The 19,513-nt window shown below is 47.7% G+C and overlaps 1 protein-coding gene across 3 annotated transcripts in view; it reads left to right on the top strand.

The window, feature by feature from the left end:
- Positions 1-19,513, top strand: part of VIT (vitrin) — a 109,854-nt gene that overhangs the window by 63,737 nt on the left and 26,604 nt on the right. For 2 of the 3 annotated variants that reach the window (XM_042982175.1, XM_007082426.2), the window contains exons 8-11: positions 3,216-3,272; positions 10,039-10,083; positions 11,557-11,619; positions 16,046-16,193. In XM_042982175.1, coding sequence (XP_042838109.1) covers positions 3,216-3,272; positions 10,039-10,083; positions 11,557-11,619; positions 16,046-16,193 — 313 coding nt within the window. The remainder of the gene's footprint in view (positions 1-3,215; positions 3,273-10,038; positions 10,084-11,556; positions 11,620-16,045; positions 16,194-19,513) is intronic. The other variant, XM_042982176.1, reaches the window with a different exon arrangement.

Below are 19,513 nucleotides of genomic sequence, written 5' to 3'. Positions count from 1 at the left end.
ACTTCAGGCTCTTGACTTTAGGGGCCCTTGATTCTTTCAGAGACTTTTGAGTGGTTGAGTAAGTTGTTTGCTCCTGGTGTCTCCTCGGAGGAGGTCAGTTTTTACATAACACATATAATTAAACATGTGGCATATTTATCTGGCTACACTGGGAACTTGGAAATCCTGTGACAGGCTGGGCCTGTGCTGGTAGAAACCTCAAGGAACTTGATGTAGTGGCTCCTGACCTGGCAAAGCCTCATTATTCCTGGCTGGGGGACAGGGGCCGTTGGACAGCAGCCTCCCAGCCCGGCAGCCTCCCTCTTCAACCTCGGCCAGCGCCCACGCCGCCCCACAGCCTGCCAGGCAAACACTCAGAACGAGCGCTCCATGCCGCCTCCACGGTAACTGCCAAGAAATGGGCCAGACTGGAAAGGGAGGAAGGGAGAGGGGGCTTGAAGAAACCATGTTGCCCGCTCAAAGGATTTGCTGTAGGAATGAAGAGAAGTGAAAATGGATGTTTGAAGGCCTCTGTCTTTTTCTTTTAAGAAGAGTTTTTTGAAATACTTTCCACATATCCTACAATTCACCCATTGAAGTCGTACAATTCAGTTGTTCTTAGTATATTTGCAGAGTTAGGCAACCATCCCCACGATCGATTCTAGAACATTTGCATCATCCCCAAAAGAAACCTGTACCCATTAACTGATCCCTCCGTCCCCCAGCCCCAGGTAACCGTAAGTCTACTTTCACGAATGCCTATATTCATATATGGCTATAGGTAGCTTGCTGTGATCTTTTAGCCCAACTATATTAAATCATAATCAGTACACAGATAATTCCTTTTTTTCTTCAAATCAACTGAGAATGTTCTGCCAGCTATAACAGAGCAACTCTCTTATTGCTGATAGACAAGTGAGTTGTTGTTACTGCCTTTATTAAGGGTTTTCTCCTCTTTTGTATTGACGAGAGTCAAAAGATTGTAGAAGTGTGTTGTAGATGGGGTGTCCAGGTAAAACATAATTTATTTGTTTATTCAACAAATATTTATTGAGAGCCTACTATGTGTCAGGCACTGCCCTGAGATCTTGGGCTACACCTGTGAACACACCCTACCAAGATCCCTGCAACGGGTCCCTTCAGCTTAGGACACCTAGAAGTGTGTAGCCAGAACAGGAGCAATCTGCCTCTGGGATCAATGAGTATCTTTGCTCTACAATAAGATAAAAGGCTGCCTCTCAGACAGAACATAGGAACTTGGAGGGAGTCTTGCGGAAGGTGGAAACTTTGTAGCAGGAAAAGACAGAGGCTCTCCCAGCCCAAGAAGAGGAGCCGATACAGATGGAAGAAAAAGGATGGGTCTGGACACCCCTTAACTGACCCGTGAATAGGCAAACCTAACAAGACAGTGAGGAACAAATCAAGGCTGGGGGTAAGGGAGCCAAGAGCCAGAGCAATAGAGACTTCTCAGAGGGACAGGAGTGAGGCCGTCCGTCATGAGAGAAGCCAGACTACACGGGCACCCGCAGAGCCACATCCCACGACCAGAGAGGGCAGCCAGTAGAACCAGATCCATAGATATGCTGGGGAAGGAGTTCTAGAAAAGATGGAAAATCCCTCCAGGCCTGCTCTGCAGGGTCAGCTGAATCTACCGCAGGCTTACAAGGGTGGGGTGGCTCTGCTGGGCATGATTTTCCTAGTCGGGTTCCTTTCAAGAAGTGCCACAGGTGACTCAGGAGACCTAACAGATTACATGTGCCCACGAAGAAGGGTAAACCAAGGAAGGGAGCAGAGCGCCGCCTGGTGGCAAGACATGCGGGCGGCTGTGGTCATTCACCTTCTCGCCGTTTATCTCCTCTCTGAAAGCTTATCTGTCTTTAAGTTTATCTGGAAAACTTAGGTCTTCAAGTCCAGTCTTACAAATAGTAAGAAAAAGATGAACATTCCCATGGAAAAATAGGTGAAGGTCCTGACCAGGCAAGCCACAGTGGAAGAACTGTAAATGACCAATAAATAGAGCAGAAGATGTTCAACCTCCCCAGGAATCAAATCAATGCAAATTAAGCTATATCACATCCTTCTTCACCAATTCACATGAGAAACTGAGGATACGTGGTTTGGGCAAAAGTGTAGAGAAACGACCCAGAATTTGCACTTACTGGAATGTATCCTGAGGTAACGTCATCTGAGGGGGACCAGGAGGCTGGACACAGATGTTGTTCCTAACAGAAAAAGAAGTACAAGCGATTTAATTGTCCACCATCAGAATGGTTAAAGCAATTAGCACACAGCTATTATCATTTTGATGAATATGTGCACCTCCTGGCAGGAGACTGGCCTGTGGTGGGTTGTTAACTCAAGGAAGGAGTCGACAAAACAGCACGGGTGCTGATCTCACTTGTGTACCAGCAACTGGAGGATAGAGGGATTGCATGTGGGTTCTTGCTATACACGGCGTATATTTTCACAGTGAGCACATGTTATCGTTACAATGAGAGAGAAAACAAAGCTATTTAGAGTTTGTATTCAGACAGATGGAACAGAGTCAAAGGGAGGGAAACGTTGACTTGTGGACAGTTTGGGTTTTAAGAGAAATTGATATTGTTCCATGGCCTTTTTTTCCTCTCCCCCTCCCTGAAACTTGGTTCCTTCTCTCAGCTCATTTTCCATGGTTCCCTCTTTATAAAACCCCCCTCCTTCCTTTTAAAGCCTTGCTTCAGAGCAATTGCCCAATAATGAACACCGAAGTTGCATTTGATTTTCTCATAAAGTAATTAAGGATAACCCTTCGTGTGCCTTTAAAATGACTGAAAGCTAATGCTATTTGTGTCAATACCCTGTTAACGCCATTTAAGCAAATTGTTAAATGTTAAGTGACATTGCTATTGAAGGATTACTTTAGCCTCCTCAGGAGTGGCACCGTTGAGAATTATTGTAAGAATAACGAAGTATAAAAAAAAATATGGCACTTTAGTAAAAGATACTTACTTTGACAATTGTGAAATACAAGGGTGATTATTATGTGGAATTTTCAGTCAGTATTTTGAGTTAAATCCCTGCTCCCCCCCCCCCTTTCTTTTTCCATTTCAGTGCCTCCTCGGGGTAGGTTCAGACCTCCCAAGGACAAAGCTTTACCTTAGCTCTGACCTTGGAAATGTCTTGCTAGGTTGGATCATGGAAAGAATGAGAACAGTTCAATGAAAATTCATGCTCTGACCGGTCAAATGTTATTACAGATCTCTGGGCCACCAGCACCTACACAAGCGGCCAAAACAGCCCCCGCGCGGATCCAGGTAAGAACCTGAACTCACCTTTCCAGCTACTGATGGAAGTTAAGCGTGTTTACATGAGCTTTGTCATTCCAGATCCTTGCCATTTGATTTAGATTTGGACAGAGGGCATTAAACCAGTGATGCCAACAGGAGATACTGCTCAGGGGCCCAGCTTGTGAGGAAACTTGAAAGGAATGCAAAGCTTTCACCCATGGCTGTTCCCTCGAGGCACTTTTGTGCAGGTTATGATGGAAATTCCTAAGGATTCAGTAACTAGGCTCTTGTAAACCTGAAAAGGGATACTCTCTGGGGTTTATGCTTGAGGAACTAGGGTAAAAGAAAGAGAAAATTTTGTGGCTTTGTCTAGGGAAGGGCAGAGCCGATCTTGCTGGGGTAATTCTATGATATGGAGAATAGAAGCCCATTCTCTCTCCTCCAGGAATTCTGTGACTTACGACACTCCCAGCAACCCTTTGTTCACGTCTGTGTGGATCCCTTAAAGTTTGGCCCAAGCCCTGGGATGGCAGAGGGACGAGGCAAGTAATTCTCTTCTCTGTGATGCCCTGGAGGCCTGCAGAGATTAGAAAGGAAAATCCAGCAGGGCAGGGTGCTTTCTACGAACTGTGCTCAGGGCCTGGGCCACAAGCTGATCCACTTGATACAGGGACACAAAGCCTTTTGCAGCCACAGGGCACTGCCATGTGGGGCCTGGGTCTCCCAAGGAAAAGAGTCCAGGTTTTACTCTTGCTGGGGGATACCAGTCTGTCCTCCGCATGTTAAAAGATTCCTAGAGACTGTAGGTTCTGTTTTGCTTTGATACTGGATCAGAGCAGAGGCTCCATGTGGTCCCCCATCTAGTTGCTGCCCAACTGTACCTTTGCCAAAGCACACGCTGTTGTCCTGGACAAAGGGTTTTAAGAATCGATCTCTGGGCAAGGCAAGGATTCCAAGGCCTTCCTAGCCTTCAGTAGGCCCCCGGGACCCTTCAGGCAGCCAGGCACGGGGCACTCCCGCACCCTGTCCCCTTGGCTAGGATCTCTGCCTCCTCCACCACCCCCAGAAGGAGAACCAAGCTCAGCTGGCTTGGCTGACCTCCAAGGAAGATCTGAACCGGGGGCACTTATACCAGGGGGCAAATTAAGGGAGGAGAGCAGACTGCTGGTTGCACCTGAATCAGCTGATGCCGTGTGATCCCATCAGGTATCCAAAGTTGGGATTCTCCCAGAGCTGCTTTCCAGAAGCCTGCTGGAGCAAAGGTCAGCCCGGGTAAGCTGCCCGCTGCTCACCAGCTGTGCTCCAGCACCCTTGCAAATACCTTACTCCCCATGCACTGGCTGTTGGCCCCTGCAGCTCATCCTGCCACATGGTCAGAGTTTGTGGGCATGCCAAGGTGTTTTACCTTCTAGAAAACGTCTCTTTGCTTTGTCTGTTCTTGGCGTGTCAAAGAGAAATCTCCAGCCGTGCAGACATCCAGTAGCACTCGTGGGTTGGGTCTGCTTGAGAGGCCCCCACCTGGGTGGCCTATGCCCCCACCTTGCACACCCCAGGACCCGCCTCTGGGATTGATTGAGCTCACATACACCACAAATCAGACACGGCTCAGGGGGTGGTTGGTAATGAGGCACATTACCTGATCTCCAAGCTCCTACTTTTGACTCCCAAGAACCCAAGGTTACTTTCAGTGATTGACCCCATTCTCTTTTTCTAATGCTACCTCTCTAGTTCTCTAGCTCTGAGCCCTCATTCCTTTCCCTTTCTCTTTCATGCTCCCAGCCATTATGCTTGATCTTCCTAAACTTTCCAGATGCTCCCAGCTGCCTTTGTATCCTCAAATCCTACCCATTTCTGCGGCTCCTTCCCTCCCCGTCATCCATAGAACTTTGCTCTGAGCCTCCCACCCACCCCCAGAGAGCCCTGGCCTCGGAGTGTCTCCTAGCCTACGGGCACCCAGGCCTCACCGGTCCCGCAGCCTCGTTAGGGCTCCTGCCTGTGGGCAGAAGCCACTCGCACACCGTGAGCAAAGGCAGGTCAGAACGTTTGGGGCTCTTAGATACCCTCTGTCAGGCTCTCACCTCAGAGGTAATCAGGCCTATCAGGCAAGTTGCCCAGTTCTTCAGCTAGAAAATCACTGAGACATGGAATTGGGATGAATTGCATAAACTGCCTCCGGTCTGATTCCCCACCGAATATGCCGGAGAAAGGCTTTTGCCCCACGTCAGATACCTTTGAGTGAGCGGTCAGGAGGGGTCCCAGCCCCCTCACTGTTAGACGTAACTATCTAGAACTTAGGCCCATTGATCCTAATTTGGCTAAACTAGTGTGTCTCAGAGTGAAGCCTGAGGACCCTGCTCATGGGGATCCTGGGATGTCCTCCCTGCGCCCACCGCACAACTGAGTGAGGCCAGACTTTCTTCTCGTCCTTCAACCGAAACAACATGTCCCAACAGACTGAGCAACAGATATCAGATTCCCACAGTCTTCTGTTATGCCAGGCATTGAAGAAATTTGTCACCCTTGTCACTGAATTATTTTGGAAAATAGCTATTTCTCGTGTTAAAAAAAAAAGGCGTATTAAATGGTGAAATAGTTAACATTCTGTTTCAAATGACCGAGCATTTTGATTTTTAGTAGGATAACACACAAACAAGAACCCCTTGGGGTCTTCGATCATTTTTTTTAACATTTATTTATTTATTTATTTATTGAGAAACAGAGAGAGAGAGAGACACACAGAGCACGAGAGGTGGAGGGGCAGAGAGAAAGGGAGACACAGGCTCCAGGCTCCGAGCTGTCAGCAGAGAGCCCAACGCAGGGCTTGAACTCATGAACCGTGAGATCATGAGCTGAGCCAAAGCTGGATGCTTAACTGACTGAGCCACCCAGGCGCCCCTTCAGTCATTTTTAAGAGTATGAATTTGAGAGCCTTTCAAATATACAAAAGGAGACTTCACATCCACCTTACGTCTCATCTTTTCTAGGATAAATTTCTCCGGTTCCTCCCACAGGTCTTTCTGTGACCTGGCAGATTGTGACCACAGTCCTCGAAGGACTCACACAGAGCACTCAGACCAGAACACGATGCCACCCACGAGGGGTGTGTGCCAGGGCACTGCCTCTCGCTGCCTAAATATTCTGCTTCCATCATGGCAATAACTCAGTAACTCAAGTCACCAGGGTGTTTTTCTCTTGCACTTCTACAGAAGCAGGTGACATCAGTCCTGTCTTTGTGCCATTGAGTCTTTGAACCCAACTTAGAATATCACGCTTATCGCTGTGAAATTCCTCAGTTTTGTCTGTTGCCATCTTCCTGAATCTTAATTCTGTCATTTAATGTATTAACTATCCTTCCGACTTTTCTGTCATCCGCATAATTAATGTGCCACCTGCCTCTTTTCTCATCACTGATACAAATCTATACCACATGGGACCAAATCTCAGAGCCCCACTAAATACCTGTGTTTAAGGCCACCCACTAACAGACGCGGACAGCTATACATGGACCTCATGAGATTGTCGGTGGCCTCAGTAGTTCATCCTCTCCTCCACAGGACGCCAGACTTGAAACCCACCTCCCACCATGCCTTCTGCCCAACGTCCCCAATTTAAGCCACCACCCCCACTGCAGAGGAACTGTTCTTTAATTAAAAGAAAGTCTATTTCCTGAGCATGCTAGATGTCAGACACTGTGCTTTGCATTAGGACTACAAAGACAACTAAGATATTTTCAGGTTCTGGAATTCTGCCTCCACAGGTAGAAGGCCCCACACCCCGGTCCTTCAGAGTCATCCGTAAGGCCACTGCCGCCTCTGGCCTCCACTGCCAGTCCCTGCCCCTCCTTCCAGCACCCTCTGAGTGGGGGCAGGAGCCACCTTGCTAGCATGGCCAGCTGTATTTCCAGGGGAAGGAGGGTGCTTCTGATGATTTCAGTTAGAACTCGGTGACTTTGCCTCAGAACCATTCTGCTTCTGCTGTCCAGCTTCAGGCTACCATGTTCAACCCAATAGGCTTCACCTGCCTGGAAACCCAACCATGGAATTAATGTTGTCTGCGCGCGAAAAGGCTGCCAGGTCCCAAACCAATACCCCACACCAAGCTGGGAGGGCAACCCGTCTGTAAACCCAGCATTGTGGATGTGTCGGTGACAGATCAAGTGCCTAGAGCCTTGGACTGTCCTCAGCCTGCTCTGATAGCCCTTGTGCTCTCGCTGGCCCAGCCAGCGGCTCTGCGAGTGCCTGCCGTTTCACTACAGCAAGAGGGAGCTGTCCACGGGGACCGTGCGGCTCCAGGCAGGGAGCCGGGCCAAGGGAAGGAGGGTACGGGGGTGCCCCAGCTCCGGAGGCCTGCTGCCTCTCAGACCACCACCTCCTAACACTCACACTCCAGGGGATTCTCTGGGGAGAACCCGGTGGGGGGGCGAAGGGCCAACTGTGCTTCTGCCCCATAAAACTTTACAGCCCTAAGGGCCGTGTCTTACAGCTCCCGCTTGGGTCCTGTGCTGGTCACCTCCAGATGTGCAGGGAACGGAAGCTGTCACCAGTGCAGAGGTCATCACCAGGGTCTCAGAGCAGGGATATGGGGGTCCCCCCACATTTAGCGTGAGTCACGGGGAGTGTGCCAGGTAGTGTGTCCTTCAGTGGCGTAAGATGACCCTGAGATGCCAGCGTGACAGTGACTTCTCACGTGTGATGAACAGGGGGTGATTAAGTGCAGGCTCTGGAGCCTGAGCTCGAAGTTCAGCTCGACCTCTCCCTGTGCCTCAGCTTCCTCACCCGTAACGTGAGGTCGCAGCCGTAACCCAACTCACGGGGCCGTTGTGACTTAAACTTGCAAAGTGCTTGGCCAGTGCCTGCCGCCAAGTGCGCTCTCAGTAAACGTTAACGGATCTACATTTTTTCCACGGAAATCCTTCAGAGCCAGTTCTTCTCTTAGACGCTGACTGTATCTATGAGATGACCAAGCGAGTATCGTCCCAAAAAATAAGTCCTTGTTTTTTAAGACTGGCTTACTCTTTGCGATGTGATTTTGTACGCATTAACCTCTGTGGGAAGCAGGTCAAGGCAGGTGTTCATGACCTCAGCTTTACACAGGAGAAAACTTGAGGTCAGAGAAGGTAGGCAAGTCCCCCAACCCCCCGGCCAAGGTTGGGTAGACAGAGGATGGGTCTTCCAGTGCCTTTTATCCTCACATCACCTGGTTACTCTTCAACACCAGAATGTCAGTGTTCTCACAGACTTCCTTCCCATCACCACCAAGTCCAAAAAACACCAAGTCTCAGCTGTCCAAATATTTTTCAGCCTCCGGCTTTTGGATAAGTGATTTGGTTCATACTTGTCCCAAACAAATATAAGTGGCACCAACAGAAAGACAGGCTCCCAGGACAGGAGGAAGGGCTTGGTTCCCTGCTGTCAGGGAACTGTTTCTCTCTTGCTAAAGTATGCCCAGAATTCTAATTCGTTGTAGCAGTCAAGGGTGCTGAAAGCCTTGGGCAAAAACTGAGATGCTACCAGACTCGTTCTTCAAGGAAAGGGTGAAGTGCGTGTGTTTACCAGTAGGTGGCGATAGAGAAATGAGGCGAGCCGACCGTTTAAACTTCTAAGTCATAAATATTTGAACAGGGAGATCATCTCACCCAACCTGCTAATGTGATTCGCAGAGAAATTAAGGTTCACAGAGGGTAGGAGACTCGTTTAAGGTGTACGCCTGGTTAATGGCTGAGCCAGATTAAATTCAGTTCTCACCACTAAATCAGAATGTACACGAACGCAGACGGCCTTTCAAAATAGCCGGGCACCTTCATCCTATGAAGGAAAACATCACTTCTTTTGGGTGTGTTACTCATTTCGGCCTGCCGCAAAGCTGATGGGCTGATTACGCTTTCTGAGCTGGGGAGGTGGGGGCAGAAGGAAGGGACAGAGGAAGAGAAACAGCTATTTTGGTGTCCTTATGAGGCTTCATAACACGTTTGTGCTGCCTCTGAGCCCCTCCTGGCCATGATTCTCCAAGAGACGTCAGGGACTATTGGGTAAGAATCCCCCTCCCTTCCCGACCACCCTTTCCACCTTATCAACCCCAGTTTATAGTGGGGCATTAAACATTTTACTGCACATAGAAATGCCCGGTGACTGCTTTATTCTGCATGAGGCACACAATGAGCAGCCGAGCCCCAGGAAATGAGTGGACTGCCCACTCCCTGACGGGGCCAGATTTGTTCTGTGTGGTTCTAAGGAAGAGAACATAAAATAGATGGGTGAGTCAAATGTACCTGAAATGATATTGGATATATGCTGGGCGCTTAATAAGTGTGGATGGAGGGATGGATTAAGATTTCCGATCAATACGATGAAAAATTTTCTAACAGTCTCAATGGTCCGAGAAGAAATGTACTGTCTTGGTTGGGTATGTAATGAGTTCCCTGTCTCTGGCGGTATCCAAGCACCAGCCATCCACTCACTTGGTAGTGATGTTGTGGAAGCATGCTGGGGAGGTTGGTCTGGATTGGACGAGCTTTTAGGTCCCCTTGAATCCCGGGATTTTTACAGTCCATGATTCTTGGTGCACAGTAAAAGAAAGGAAAGGGCAAAGATGTGTTTGTCTTTGGTTTTCAGAGCTTCCCAGGAGAAAAAACGCTGTAGGTTTTAGGTGGTCTCCTCCTAACGTCTGGTCCCGTGTTCTTTTATTGAACTCTCTGCCACAAGTGGAAAATGTTATCATCCGGGCAGTTCACTTGAAAGTTTCTGCTGGTTTCACCTAAATAACAAGTTTGCTTCTTTTTAATTTTGAAAATCAGGGGAAATGGACTTGTGGAAACCTGGATCGGTCCTTTTAGATGCAGGTAATTATACAGCCCAACCTCCTGGCCACGACTAGATGGAGACATAGGATTACAGAATCACGAGAGTCTGATAATCCAGCTGGTGGCACAGAGGCCACTGTTGTCCACCGGATAACAAAAGGGAAGTGAGAGTCATGAAGACCCGAATGTACAAGGGAGTGAGTTCCTCACCCCAAAATTAGGTTTAGAGGCTCACTCCATCTCGAAGCACACTCTGACTTCCTTCTATTGCCCTGTCCTTCTTTGCAAAGTGGTATTCAGCTTGGCCTGTGACATGAATGAGTGTTGCTCGCTGTTTACTGTTTACTGAATTAAGGGTCTGAAACTCCAACAGCAAACACAGCCTTCTGGCTCTCGGTCTGAGGGTAGATTTTACTGGTAGGGAATGACGGGGTGGAGGAGAGGCCTCTGGCCTCACGTTTCTTCCCCCCTCCCTCCAACCTGGAGCCTTGGACAGTTTCCCTGAGAGGCTCCTGGCTGAGAAATGCCATTAGACACCCAAAGCGAATTTTCAAAATGATGTGAGGAAGTGGGATGAGCAGACTGACCTTTCATGGAAAGATGAAATCATGTGCTTGGCAAATTGGAAAAACTAACAAGCCTGGAGAAAGCTCACCACAGCCAAGAGCAGAGCCCCCCGCACTTCCCTCCTCTGACAGAGCCTCTGGGAGGGCACCCCACACTCCAGGCATGCTGAAAATAGGAAGACCAACTTCCCAGGCCATCTTACTGATGGTCTTTATTCCCTTAAATGATACATGTGTGAACTTGGCTTCCATGTAAATGGCTCTAAAGCAAATTCCCAAGGCTGAAATTCAACACACACACACACACACACACACACACACACACACTAAAAGGACAAAACCCTTTTGTAGCTTCCCCTCTAATCTCAGCCTGTGGAGGGGAGGGGTTGCGTTCTAGACCCTCTCACTTGTTGGAGTTGCTGGTATCTTATCTCCTGCCCTGCAGCTTACATCTGCCCCCCACCCCCCCGTTAGACTGGCCATGTGTCTCACCCATCTTTGTGCATTGACTCAGTCACCAAATGTTGACCGAGGACCTATGGTGATAGGCACCATGAAGGTTTATACGATGGGTAAGACACATGCCCTGACCTTGAGATTTTCAGAGTTTTACAGAGGGATAATTCACACTGGCAAAGTGCTTACTGCTTGCAGGTAAGGAAACTACGGCTCAGACAGACTCAGTTAACAGGCAGTAGGGAACAGAACTCAAGTCTTCTGACTTCAGACCCCTGAGCACCCATAAGCTGCCATGTCTTTTGTAGCCTGTCAGTAATTCAGTCTTCTCTCTCAAGGTGGGGGTGGTGTGGAGAAGAACACAGTCAGCCTGTAGCCAAGCCCCTCGCCCTGCAGCTGGGTGTGAATACCCATTATGTCCCCATCCCTGGGGTAAGGCCAGATGCTTCCTGTTCTTGTAAGTCACCAAAAGTTTTACTGCTCTTTCCAGGATTTGTTCCAAAAGAAGAATTAAGCACACAGGCTTTGGAGCCGCTATCCCAGGGAGATCCAAGTAAGTTAACTGACAACTAGAAACCCATAGTGGCCGTGACATCCAATCTGCTTCCCTCTCTCCCCGCTTACTCCCACCCAAACCCACCTCTTTCCCACCCTGGATCTATTGATCTCCTCTCTTCTGTCACTTTGTTCTAAGGGGAAAGGGAAGCTTATGGAGGATTTAAACTGTGTACACGAAGGGGAGAGGATCGGATTTTTTAAACATCACTATGGCAACAGGGTGGGATGGAAAAGGGAGACAAAGGAGGGGGGTAGAGGAGGAGACTGGCTTGCCAGCAGGACCAGGGGCTTACTGGGCATGAGGGCAGACAGAGCTCCGAGCTGGAACTGGAAATGGAGAGAAACAGGAAACAGAGAGGAAGAATCTAGAGGCTTGGAGGGGGAGGTATGAGAGAAGAAGCAGCTGGGATAATGGTACTGCCATGAGGTCCACAGGGGTAGGGCAGGGAGATGGTTTCTGTCTTCCATCTTCTGAAAGACATTCGGTCCAGTAGGTGCCTGACTCCCCAGATCTGACTTGAGAAGGAGGAGCCCCCTGGGAATTCAGAGTTGGAAGATGATGAGCTGGGGTTTAAAACCAAGGTCATGAGAACAGGAAAGGTGACCTAGGGAAACCAGAGGGCTTAATCGTGAAGAACTTCCGGGGTGCCTGGGAGCCTTAGTCAGTTAAGCATACGACTCTCGAGTTCGGCTCCAGTCATGATCTCATGGTTTGCAAGATTGAGCCCTGTGTTGGGCTCTGTGCTGACACAGTGGAGCCTGCTTGGAATTCTCTCTCTTTCTCTCTCTCTCTCTGCCCCTCCCCCACTCTCTCTCAAAATAAATAAATAAATACATTTTTAAAAAGTGAAAAAACTTGAAGAACTTCAGCACTAAATAGGTGGAGAAGCCACCTGAGGATACCAGACAGGAGGGATCCAGGCGGGGTTGGGGGGAAAAGAGGAAAACCGAGATGCAGGTGAGTGCTACAGGCCCAAGGGAGCACCCGCAGATTCCCCTAGAAAGTCGCTGCAAGTCAGCTACCAGGGGGCTGTGAGTCCCAACCCAGCTGTGTGTGAGAATCACCTGAAGACTCAAGATGTCCAGTTCCTGCTCATACCTACTGAATCCCACTCACCCTAGATCTTGCTACTCAGTGTATGGTCTGGCCACATCAGCATCACCTGGAGGCCTGGTAGGAGGGCAGAATCCCACGCTCTACCCCAGACCTACTGAGTCAAGTGATTTCTTTGCACATCAAACCTTAAGAAGCACAGCCCGGAGAGATTCCCAGGCATTCTTATTTGTTGAAGCTGCATAAGCGACTCTGATATATATCCAGGGTTAAGAAGCACTGGCCTAATGTATGAGACAACACAAAGCATTAATCTATAAAAATTGTATCATGTTGGAGAAAACCAAAGCAATTAAGAAAATTATTGGTAGATTGATTCCCGTAGACACTGTGTCTTACCTTTTCTTCCTCGTCTTCCAACCTCTGCCCTCTGTGACCGTAATAAATTGTTCATGCTGGACATTTAGTAACTCAGTTCTGTCCTATAGTAGAGATGCCATTTTCATATCGGCATGTTTTCCTCTCAGTACGAGAAAGCCGCTGTGTCTCAGTGAGCACATGCGCAGAGCTGAAAGCCAGATCATTAAAGCATTCTGGGCAATGGGGAGCACAGGTGATTCCAGTGTCAGCCATCAGGTAGTAGTAAAGAGACCTAAGCAAATAGAGAGCATCTCAACTTCTTTAAAGCCTAGCTATGAAGTGAACACTTGAATCCTGAACGAGGTTCAAGTTGTAAGAAATGAGAAAAAATTGTCCATGAAGAAGAGGCTCATTGCTTTATTTAAGCTCCACACCCAACATGGGACTTGAACTCATGACCCTGAGATCAAGAGTCAAAGTTCTACAAACGGAGCCAGCCACGCCCCCCGTGGGCTTTATTTATTTAAAAAGAAAACCGCCTTTGGAGTGCCTGGGTGGCTCAGTCGGTTAAGCGTCCAATCTCGGCTCAGGTCATGACCTCCCGGTTCCTGAGTTCAAGCCCTGCATCAGGCTCCTTGCTGTCTTCGAGGAGCCTACTTAGGATCCTCTGTGTCCCTCCCAGGCTCAAAAATAAACATTCTTTTAAAAGAAAGAAAGTCACTTCGGGGACTTATTCTAATTAAGTTATTAAAAAAAAGAGTTTTCATTTTAAAAGGCATATTGAACTAATCTACTGACATCTAGAAGAAAAAGCCCTGTTCAGGAGTGCTTCTCAAACTTTAATGTGCACACAGGTCACCTGGAGTTCTTGCTGAAACGGGGATCTGATTCTGTAGATCTGGGTGGAGCCTGGGAGTCCTCATTTCTAGCAAACCACAGGTGCCTGCCTGGTGAGCGGCAAGCCCTGAAGAACACCACTGCCACCTGCTGGCAACAATTCTCATTGCAAGCTCGGACATAGGAAAGAATGGGCTGGCCCTGTGTGGGGTACATCAGTAGCCCTAGAACTGTTCTGCTTCTCTTCTGCTTTTTCCCAGGCTTCTGTGACATCTTTAAGCTTCACTTCTTGATTTTCTTTGATTCCTGTAATCTTCATCTCAAGGATCATGCTTGGGTATAGGCAGTTTAGGGGCAGCAAAGGACAGGAGAAGCCAGCAGAAAAAGAAGAGTTGGCCAGCACTGAATGTCCAGGCAGACAGGAAGTAAAAGTTTGCAAGATCCAGTAATGAGCCAAGGCACTGATTCCAGATGGAGCAGAGTCAGCCAGGTCCAGAGAGGTCGCTGTCATCGCCTATTTCTCCCCTCGCTTTCATTGCCATGCACCAGTGCAAGATAATGAAGCACGTTCTCAGATATAACTTTTTTCCCTTAATCTGCCAATTCCGTAGTATCACTCTTTAATAAATATTTCTCATCACATCTGCTTAAAACTGTGTCAATTCATGTCCATTTCTTGTTCTCATTATATATATATATATATACATACATATATATGTGTGTGTGTGTGTGTGTGTGTATATATATTTTTTTGATTGATTGATAGGTAGATAGATATCCCTCCCTGCCCACCGACCTCCTTCTGGGGAAGGGAAGACCCCAGTCGCATGGAAGCAATACAACATGCATTGGAGAGAAGAGAAGGCTGAGAGTGGCCTCATGGGCTTTCCTATGGCAGCTTAAAGAGATCCAGGCTGTTCAGGCAGCTGTGACCACCAAGCACAAAGGGCATCACTGGTCCTTGTGTCCTCATGGATGCTCCAGCCCAGAAATTCCCAATTTTACTGTCCCCCTCTCTTTTTTTCCACGTGGAACTGGCTTTGAAATATTTTTGTCTCCCAAATTGCAGTTGTTAAACAATTCATGCCCCATTTTTTTAAATGTTTCTTTATTTTTGAGAGAGAAAGAGAGCGCTAGCAGGGGATGGGCAGAGAGAGAGACACACACACAGAATCCGAAGCAGGCTCCAGGCTCTGAGATGTCAGTGCAAAGCCTGACGTGGGGCTTGAACCCACAAACCATGAGATCGTGACCTGAGCTGATGAAGTCAGACGTTTAACCAGCTAAGCCAGCCAGGCACCCCTCCCCGTCTAAGAACTTCTGATCAGATTTGAATAATCAGTTTTATCATACTAAGGTGATGCAATTTCAGTCGAGAGCAAAGAAGACACTATTAGCCTATGTGGCTTTCCACCTATTTCTACAGCATTTGAGAGGCCGAGAATAGCTCTTCGCCCCCCACCTCCAACATAACCTCCATATATTCATGGAAGTCCAGGGATCCTAGCCAGAAAAATGTCCCAGTCTTTATCACAACTAAAAGAAAGGGAAAAATTCAAAGACTGCTACAAACAAGTACTGATAGATGTAGATAATTCTATGGTTAATTCTATGGTTGCCTTACCCAGGGACATGACGAGAAGATTGGTATTAATTTCTCATTCTACCATTCCTGCCCTCCCCTCCGGACTGGCCTTGCTGATTTTTTCTTGCCTTTATAAAGACCCAACACATAATTCTACAAAATTAAGATGAGAGTTAGAGAGCACAAGCTCCTGAGACTCAGGCTTCGTGAATTCTACATCTAGGGGTCTGAACCTATGTGGTCTGAGCCGAGGAAACCATCCTCAGGATTTCCCCAAACTTGAATGGGAGGTCATTGCTCCTGAAGTCTATCAGTGTGGCTGAGGCAGAGAATTCTAAAACATTTACAGAAATAAGTACTAGTCCAAGTGTCCCGGACCTTGGGGCCCAGTGAAAATCTGTCAGGAATATAAATAAGTGAATATACTCTGCATCTTGCTACTTCTTTTTATTTTCTTTTCATTGGATTCTCGGGTGGGGGTGGGGGGTGGGGGGAGGGGTCTGGTGGGAAAGAGGGAGGGGGAGAATGCCCAGGTTAATGCAATGAGAGATCATCAGAATAACAGACCCCTTTTCCATTCCTCAGATTGCAAAATTGACTTGGCATTTGTAATTGACGGGAGCTCAAGCATTGGCAAACGTCGGTTCCGAATCCAAAAGCAGTTCCTGGCTGATGTTGCCCAAGCTCTTGACATTGGCCCTGCCGGTCCACTGATGGGCATCGTTCAGTATGGGTAAGTGCTGTGAAACCAAGTGGCGTCGCATACTTAATCTTGTGCCACAAATAATACCAACGCATCCTAGAGCATAAATTCATGTCTTCCCTAAATACAAATGTAAGTGAAAGAAACTGAAGCAATTCAGGTGCCATTTAAGAAATCTGATTCTTCCAGAAGGGAAGCACGGGTTAATGAACATTTGGAAGTAAATGGCATTTGCACTTCCGATTGGTAGAGAGGATATTTATCTGGGAATGAGGAGAGCTGGAATCCAGTGTTCGCTCTGCCCACAAGCACGTGGCCTCAGGCTAGGCCTTCGCCTCTCTCTCGTCCTCAGTTTTGTCATCTGTAGATGAGGAAGGTGGACCGTACCATGTGCTCACTCCTGCACACCGACAGGTAAGATGCCCAGAAGATATGGTGCTCTAGGTTGACCTTCCTCTTTTCTCCATATGACCTTAGGCCTCTGCACTGGTACCAGAAGAGCTCACCAGGCAATGGGGAAGAATGGGCGGGGAGGGGAGTGGTCTCTGTCAGTCAGCTGAGCACCAGGTGCCTGTCCCCATTCCGTTCTATTATTTTAGCTGGGGTAGAAATCGAGCATTCATACTGACATCCAATCTCAACCCCTTTCGCTTCTTTGGGATAATAAGCCCATCTTATTTCATTATAATACGAGAAACCTACTTCTCCCTGAAGCAGATATACAGATATTGACAGGTAATAAGCAAACGATCAGAAGAGCAAACAAGCACAAATCTCAAATAATAGATGGACTTTTGACCAGAAACCATTAAGGGCAGGATAGTTATCTCCCTTTCCACAAAGGACTCTCAGACACAAGATGACCCCTTCTTCCCCGCAGACCCACAGCTTAACCTTAGCAGCGGAAACTAACACAGACCTCTGTGCCTGTAGCTCAGAAGCTTCAGTCACGACTTAATTTCTCTGCACCTAAAAAGTAAAAACATGTGTACCTGACAACCAGAGGGTCTCCAGATCCTTTGGAATTCCCCAAGGGTCTCCAGGAGCTGTATTTTAATCAAGGCTGTTATCTCAAAGACCCTAGAATATTTATTTTTCAATTGTCAAAAGAAATAATCACAAATCCTTTGTTTTCATAAATTTATAGCATTTGTACCTTTAACATTGAATTCCAATGACACGTTTAGTACTATCTTGTATTCCTCTGAAGAAAAATTAGTAGATGAGCTACCTGGCCCTTGTATATAGTCAGAGTCAAATATATGAAAATAACCAATTGCGTCAAATGTCAACTCTCAAAGGATCTATCTTGAAGACTTTAACTTGAAATAGAAAAATGAGATTTTTTTGGTCATTGTTTTGTTTTCGAAATGTCAACCTATTTTCATTCCTACGTTACTTTTTAAAGATAGCAAACGGAGAACAGGCTTCTCTAGGGAGGAAGTGTAAGCATTTTAGTGCCAGATGTCCCCGGTCAATTTTATTGGGGGGTTCAAAGCTTGGCGCGTCATCTTGCATTAAAAATAGCTGCTTTAAAAGCTGTGTATACCAAGGGTTATAGTATAATATGAAAATAAGGTAATAAATATGTCAGGGGGAAGAAAAATGGGCGGAAGAATAGTGTTGTGTGCCAGTGGGAAGGCGGATGAACGAGCAAATGTAGCAGGGAGGGAAAACCAATTCAATAAAGGCTCCTTCCCCCCAGAAAACTATTTCCCCCCACGTTTTCCCAATGTGATCACCATTTGCAGAAGAAGAGTTACCTCCATGCTTTCCAATTTCGCTTTCTAAAAATGCCTTTGCTATTCATCTTTTTCTGTATCCTGGGTCCTTATTAATTTGGAGCTCTTAAGAGAAATTGCATGTTTTCCTTCACTTTATGTACTCATAGAAGCGAATCAATCATCTGCACCTTCCTTCAGTCATAGGGTGGGTTAGAAAGCACAACGAACTGGTGACAGGATGTCTCGAATTCTGGCCTGAGCTCTGCTGTGTGACCTTAAGCAGGTGCTTTAACCTCTCCGTGTGAGTGCTGCCATCTGTGAAGTCCTGGGGGTGGACGGGATGATTTATTAGGGCGCCACCAGCCCTGACGTCCTGTGATTCAGTGACTGGCTCTGTACTCGGAAGACACCCAATAAATGAAGGTTGGGCTAACAGACTAAACGAGCCGCCTCTCCCTTCCTTCCAGCCTTGGTTCCAGTTAGGTGGCGTAGTCAGTAATGACATGATGTGTTGCACGGAGGTGATGCGTCCTTCAGTGGAATGTGGGGAACACAATAAATTGGAGGGCGGTATAAGAAGTGTGTGTGAGGTGGAAGGGAAATCCGTGTGCCCAGCTGAAATTGCTTCTGATTTCAGCCCCCTGGCTTCCTTCCTGAGGGGGCTCCCTTCAATCCTTTCTTTACCAAAAGGTCTTAGTGCATCTAGAGGGAGGGAGTGGGGCAGGAAAGGGGAGGAAGCAGAAGTAGAGGCAGATGTGGGGCCTGTGTTTCTGGAAGATGAAAAGCAGGAAGGGCCAGTGCTTGGCTGATTTGGTATCTGATCCCTCTCCTGGAGTCTTGGGTCCTCAGTGGATTCCAGTGCCCACCTTAGGATCACTGGGATCGCCTTGCTTTCTCAGGATCACAGAGCCTTGGGGCCATAGAAAGTCCCGCATGTTATAGAGAGGAAATGAGGCTCTACAGGAAGTGCCCAGCCTACCAACAATGAGCACTCTGAGGAGAGGTGTGGGCTGGGAAGAAGCTGGCCAGGCAGGAGTCCCTGAAATCTGGAAACTCTGCTCATACGTGCCAGGCTCAGAAGATTCCTTCCCCGCGTTTCCTTAGGAGGGCTGCGTCAGAATTTAGACTTTCACGTCTAGATTTAGACTTTTAAATTTAGAATTTAAGAGACTCATACTATTAACAGGAAACAAAAGGCAAATATGAGATAAAAATACCAGAAGTATTAAAAATGATCTGATTTACAGGATGCAGTGCTCATTCCGAATCCTGATTCCCAAGCATCCTACACAAAGATCTTTTTGGGTGCAAGAAACGGAAAATCAGTCTAGGTAGCCCAAGGGAAGGGGGGTTGATGTCACGGGACTGACAAGTGGTTGGTCCTTCCCTCTTTGCCTCTCTGCGTCTCTCTGTCCCCTCGATTCCCCATTCAGCCGAGCAGCGGGCTCGCGGTCTCTGCTCCTCCGCACCTTCACCTTGCACTTCCTGGGCTTCTGCTCCTGATCCAGACCAGGGGAGGCCTCAACCACTGTGGTACCAGCATGCTCCCACGTCCCCCCTCCCTGCACATGAAGAAGCCTCTAACCCCCAACCGCACCAGCCTTCCGGCAACCACAGAGTTCATTC

Source organism: Panthera tigris, chromosome A3, assembly GCF_018350195.1.
Source record: "Panthera tigris isolate Pti1 chromosome A3, P.tigris_Pti1_mat1.1, whole genome shotgun sequence".
NCBI classification, from domain to species: Eukaryota; Metazoa; Chordata; class Mammalia; order Carnivora; family Felidae; genus Panthera; species Panthera tigris.
Note: the sequence above shows the minus strand (reverse complement) of the source record. Positions and strands in the feature narration are given on the sequence as shown.